General features: G+C 38.0%; 1 protein-coding gene across 1 annotated transcript; it reads left to right on the top strand.

Moving 5' to 3' along the window:
- The first annotated feature begins 699 nt into the window (after positions 1-699).
- On the top strand, positions 700-1500 carry LOC140960983 (uncharacterized). Its single transcript, XM_073419310.1, has 2 exons — positions 700-984; positions 1063-1500. The coding sequence occupies exons 1-2, from the start codon at positions 700-702 to the stop codon at positions 1498-1500; spliced, it is 723 nt and encodes a 240-aa protein (XP_073275411.1).
- The last annotated feature ends 4879 nt before the right edge of the window (positions 1501-6379 follow it).

Consider the following 6379-nt stretch of genomic DNA (forward strand, 5'->3'; position numbering starts at 1 on the left):
TTGGCATAGCTCGAGATGGCGTGTTCAATTGGATAGGAAATTCTGTCGAAAGCGTAGATCACTATTGAATGAATTAAGTAAATGACGAGGGGTAGGTGAACCGAGATTCCCAACAAATTCATTTCTCATTGAATTTTAATTAACCATTCTAGCTTATACATTTCATCATTTAATTCTTGGACTTTTTCATTGAGTTTTTTTAAAACATAGTAGTAGTAAACAATCATTCAAATTTTGTTGTTAAAGATTTAATAACTGAAAATAATAATTGCGAAATACAGTTTCTAGTGGAACGATACTCGTATTCTCGTACATTATACTATTACTTGACATTGTGCACTTGCGATTATTTCGAGCTTGAATTTTATAAATTTTTATTAAGGATTTTACAGTGCAAGTTTTGCTCGATCAAGTTTTTGGCGCCACTGTCGGGAACTGTTAATCCACAATTTTATTCTCAGTTATTTACTTTAGCATTATTTATTTTGTTTTGTTTGACACCTTCGATTTATTTGCATATATATCTCTCGGTGCATGCCAAGATCTCTAGAGTCTGAACTAGAGATATTCGATCTCGAGATTGAAAAAACCCTACGCAGGAGAAAAAAACAACAGAGACTGAGAGACATGATGAACAGGAACAAATGAGAGGAAGAGCATCACGAAGAGATAAGGGTCGAAGAGCCAAGGTGCATAACCATGCTTGAGTACGCACAACCGTCGCTTGATGGAGCACGTCCAAGCATAGTGCGACCAACCGTCAAGGCGAACCAGTTTGAGATCAAACCAGCCATAATTCAGATGATCCAGAACACTGTCCAATTCGGGGGAAATGCGCTTGATGATCCAAACACTCACATCCCCGACTTCTTAGAAATTTGCGACACTTTTAAATTTAATAGAGTATCTGATGATCCTGTTATCCTGCATTTATTCCCTTTCTCTTTGCGTGACAAAGTTAAATCTTGGTTGAATTGTTTGCCTGTAGGTTCAATCACAACTTGGGAAGACATGGACATGGCATTCCTCTTGAAATACTTTCCTCCATCAAAAACCATGTAGCTGCGAGCGGACATAACCACCTTCTCTCAATTTGAGAAGGAATCACTCTACGAGGCTTGGGAGCGTTACAAAGACTTATTGCGGAGATACCCACATCATGAGTTGCCTCTTGGGTTAGTTGTCCAAACTTTTTACTATGGTTTAATTTCATCTAAACGTACTATGATAGATGCTGCGACCTGTGGGAATCTTTTGAGGAAAACAGACGAAGAAGGGTATGAACTACTGGAGGAGATGGCTGATAGAAGTTATCACCCTCAATCAGAGAGGAACAATCAGAGGAGGAGTGCAGGAGTTCACCAGGTAACTGAATTTTCTGTTGTCACTGCGCAATTAGAAGCACTTAATAGGAAAATAGACAGCTTGAATGTAAGCGGAACAGCGATGCGCTTGCAAGAGATATTCTGTAAAAAAATGCGGAGGAGAACACTATGTTAAGGATTGTCAAGACAGTGGTCCTTTATTTGTGCATGAGGAGGCACCAATAAATCAAGTAGGAATTCAAAACCGTCCTAGGAATGATCCATATTCGAACACATATAGTCTTGGATGGAGGCAACACCCCAACATCTCATGGGGTGGGCAAAGCAGTCAGAATTGACCCCAAGGAGGACATCAGTATGGTAAGAAACCGATGTATCGACATGAGCCTAGAGAGGAGAAGTCTAGTCTGGAACTAATGATGTCTAAATTCATCTCATCCACCGAGACTAGACTACAGAATCAGGATGCATCGATAAAAGTTTTGGAGACTCAGATAGGTCGGTTGGCAAAAATGATCACTAGCAGAGATCCGAGCACCTTGCCAAGCAACACGTTGACTAACCCGAAAGATCAAGTGAAAGCCATAGCATTGAGGAGTGGAAAAGTGCTTGAACAAGAGGTGAAAGAAAAAGAGGATCAAGGAGAGCAAGCGGCTGAAACGTCCACATGTAAGTCTTCAAAATCTACACCCATACCCACTACACAAACTAAAATTGTTATCCCTCCACCTTTCCATGCAGCATTGAAGAAAGCAAAATTGGATGCGCCATTCAGTAAGTTCTTAGAAGTATTCCAGAAATTGCACATTAATATTCTTTTGATGATGCTTTGATGCAAATTCCGAGCTATGCTAAATTTCTGAAAGATATCTTAGCAAACAATAGGAAATTGGAGGATCACAAGACGGTAAACTTAGCCCGTATTTTGTATTCATAAATTTGCGGAATTATTAAAATTTTTCTAAATAAATAAATAACTTGCCCAATTTATAAAATAAACATGTAAATAATTTTAACTTTAAAATAACAGCGGAAGTCAACATTGTAATTCAAACAACAATTTAAAAATAATCCAACATGTTAAAATCGAGTTTGAATGATAAAAGGTGCATAAATTAAATCATGAGGTCCTCGGGTTTACTACTGCTGTCCCAAGATCGCTCACTGGTCTCCGCCCGCGGTCTCGACCTCATCAATACCTACAACAATCAAGTCTAGTGAGTCTAAAGACTCAACATGTATATATCGTGAATAACAAGTAAATATATCATAAAATCGCATGCAACGTAAAAATAAAGTATCGTAGAGCGTATGGTGAAAATCGTATCACGAATAATTATATCTACGTGCATATCTGAAAATCATACGTAGAAGCTTTGCTCAATAGAGCTCTGTCATATCATATCATAATTTTCTGGTAGAGATAATGTTTCTAAGCAAGTGGCCCATAACATAACGTGAGCGCTTGATCAGACTAAACCACAGTATACTGGGCGGTAGGGATCAATCACAGCCCTTGGACTGGATGTCCGTACCCATACATAATCATAAACCGGTCGTTAGTCACCGGGTGGAGAGGTCCTCAGTTGCGCCTACCGACTTCCAAACCCATAAGCATAAGGTGGCCACAAGACATATAGCATATATCTCAAAAATAAATATTTTATATTTTTATGCACGTAATATAATTATAACCTTATTTTTACCGGATGAGTTGAATCGTTCCCAGACTTGCTACGACTTAACTCTATTATGTGACACATTCAAATAATATTATCTTGACTTAAACTTGACAATAGAACAAAAACTCAACAATAGAACAGAAATGAGACTATTAGTTCCAACCACCTGATTTTTAATCATGGTATCGTACCAACCCGACCTAACATTAGACCGACTTTAACCATGATTAAAAATACCCCAAACATACTGAAAAATATGCACAAGGACTGTAAAACACGAAAATAGGTGAATGGAACACAAAAACATAATACACTCTTTCGAGAGTCATTTTGGCACCTTTCACCGTAAATTCTCGTACGACCTCTAAACTCGACCAAATCACGAACGGCCAAAAACACGACTTTCATAACTCATTAAGGTAGTGCCCAGTCAAAGACCATAGGCTAAAAGTCAACCAAGAACTCAAACCTTCACCAAAACCATGACCCAAAGCTGCTGTCAAAATGGCAGCAGTAGCAGCTTGTGTGTTTGTAGTGAAAATTCTTAAATTAATGACTATGGGCTTGAACCACTGCCCAAGGACTCTTACTAACATCCTAAGGCATGGCTTGTACCATGGCTAAGGGCTAAAAGCCAGCCACAAACCGAGCCAACACATGGGACAATACAACATGCTAGCCGAGAGTGCATATTCTGTGCAGGGGTGTAAATTGAATTTTTTTGTCGTCTTAGATCGTTCCAGTGGCTATATGATCAACCATGGCTCGAAATAGACATGATAAAGTGTGGTATGAACCATGACTATGGGCTACAAGCCAGTCACAGCCCATCCCAACACCTCAAAACCGAAGTCACTCACACAAACCAGAAGCAGAAATTTTCGAGTGATGCTTGTATTGCTGTTTTAAAAATCTGATGAAACCATGAACCAAGTTTTGAAAGGACGCTCTGGTCACGTCCTAGACATGAAAAGGAATGGTTTTAACCATGGCTACAGTCCCTAAGACAGCCAAGATTCGAACACCACCCTAAACATGAAAGCACAAAAAAAATCGTGACACATGCTGTATCTAAAGAAAATTGTTGCTGTCCTATCTTTATTCCTGAGTATAGGGACTGAAACGAGTGAACCAACAACACTCTAACACACTCTAATTCATGCCTAGAAGCAGCCATGTGTACCTGGAACCGAAGCAACCACCTGGATTCAGCAAAAACAACTCAACCGTATATATGAACACAATGGCCCGAGAAGGCTGTACAGAATTTTTCAGAAACTTGCTGCCTAAATTTCGAGTTGTTGCTTGAATCATGAAAATATAGTGCTTTGAAAATATCTATAGGACTTGATTGAAGAGAAAAGAAACAACATATACATGCCTGGAAATTTGTTTTGAAGAAAACAAATCAAAACGACAACACGACGCGATAGAACGGAGTTGGTTTCTTTCTTACTCGTTTCTGCTGTTGTTCACGATTTCAGCTTCTATTTTCTGATGTATTTTCGAGCATATGAGTGTATCAAATGTAAGGGATGAAGTTGAATGATATAGGAGATGTTAAGTGGTAAGAATATGCATTTAGTTAGGAGTTACAAGTGAGAATTTGAATGGGTTTGAATTGTTTCTCCTTCACCCCTTGCTGCCGAAGAATCTTTCATTTTATTCCTTATTCTTGCTGCACGTTTGAAGTTAAATTGCTAACGTAATGTATTAAAGAGTCTTGAGGAGAATTATGGTGCTTGCATCACCCTTCATTATTGAATTTAAAAGTGGGAAATGAATACACTATGAAGACCATTTAGAAGTGACTTGAATGGGGTTTACCAATCACATTTGAAATGGTTCAAGGCTTTGACCGAATTTCCAACTAATTTTGAATGGTATTTTATGGTTTAACTTTACTTTTTAATTGTTTAAGTTTTTTAAACCTCCATTATATATATTTTAATGCATTAACAAATTAATTTAGTTTAGAATCCTCCTTAGAACTTTGCATGGCATGTATGACCTCAAACTTAAATATTCAAATGCTATGTTTAATTTCTTGAATATATTATGCCTAGATTAATTCATCCCCCATTTATTTACATATTTTTATTTAAGCTTTAATTATATATTAACCTAAAGAATTTATTTACCAACTTAGCTCTAATTAATTAAATAAATTCTAAAACATTCTATTTCTTTAAATTAAATTATTCCTTGACTTAAATTAAATTTAGGAATATCTCCTTATTATTAATATTATCTCTAATCTCCAAACTCCGGTTCGACCTCGCGTATTTATCCTGAAAAGATATAACTAAACATCTACCTTTAAAATAAATAAATTACTTCATATATTTATAAAATTTATTTTTAATTTAAATAGTAGCAATTATGCATGGCTTATACGTAATCATATTTTCGGGTTCTACAACTCTCCCCCCCTTAAAAGAAATTTCGTCCCCGAAATTAAATCTTACCGAATAACTCGGGATATCGACTCTTCATCTCTTGCTCAGATTCCCACGTAGCTTCCTCCTCTGAATGATTGAGCCATTTGACTTTCACTAGCTTGACCCATTTGTTCCGAAGCTTTTTCTCCTGTCTGTCTAAAATTTGCACTGGTCTTTCCTCATACGACAAGTTCGGAGTGAGCTGCAATGGTTCAAAGTTCAAGACATGCGATGGATTTGCCATATACTTCCTCAACATTGAGACATGGAACATGTTGTGTACTCCGGCCAGATTCGGCGGAAGAGCAACACGATAAGCTAACGTCCCAACTCTGTCGAGGATCTCAAATGTTCCAATGAATCTCGGACTGAGTTTTCCTTTCTTCCCGAACCGCATAACACCTTTCATCGGTGCTATCTTCACGAAACATGGTCATCAACAGCAAACTCTAGATCTCTCCTTCTCTGATCCGCATAACTCTTCTGTCTACTCTGAGCAGTCCTCATCCTATCACGGATCTTGACTACTATATCAGTAGTCTGCTGCACAATCTCCGGACCCAATTCTGATCTCTCTCCTACTTCATCCCAATGAATAGGAGATCTACATTTACGACTGTACAGTGCTTCATATGGAGTTATACCTATAGACGACTGAAAAATGTTGTTATAGGTAAACTCCACCAATGGTAGCTTTGATTCCCAACTCCCGGAGAAATCGAGGACACATGCACAAAGAAGATCCTCCAAAATCTGGATAACTCTCTCGGACTGACCATCTGTCTGTGGGTAAAAAGCCGTGCTAAACAAAAACTTGGTACCCATAGCTGAGTGTAGACTCTTCCAAAATGATGAAGTGAACCTAGGATCTCGGTCAGACACTATTGAAATGGGAATACCATAAAGTCTGACGATCTCCCGGATATATAAC

The sequence above is a fragment of the Primulina huaijiensis genome, chromosome 16 (genome assembly GCF_012295235.1).
Source record: "Primulina huaijiensis isolate GDHJ02 chromosome 16, ASM1229523v2, whole genome shotgun sequence".
Classification (NCBI taxonomy): domain Eukaryota; kingdom Viridiplantae; phylum Streptophyta; class Magnoliopsida; order Lamiales; family Gesneriaceae; genus Primulina; species Primulina huaijiensis.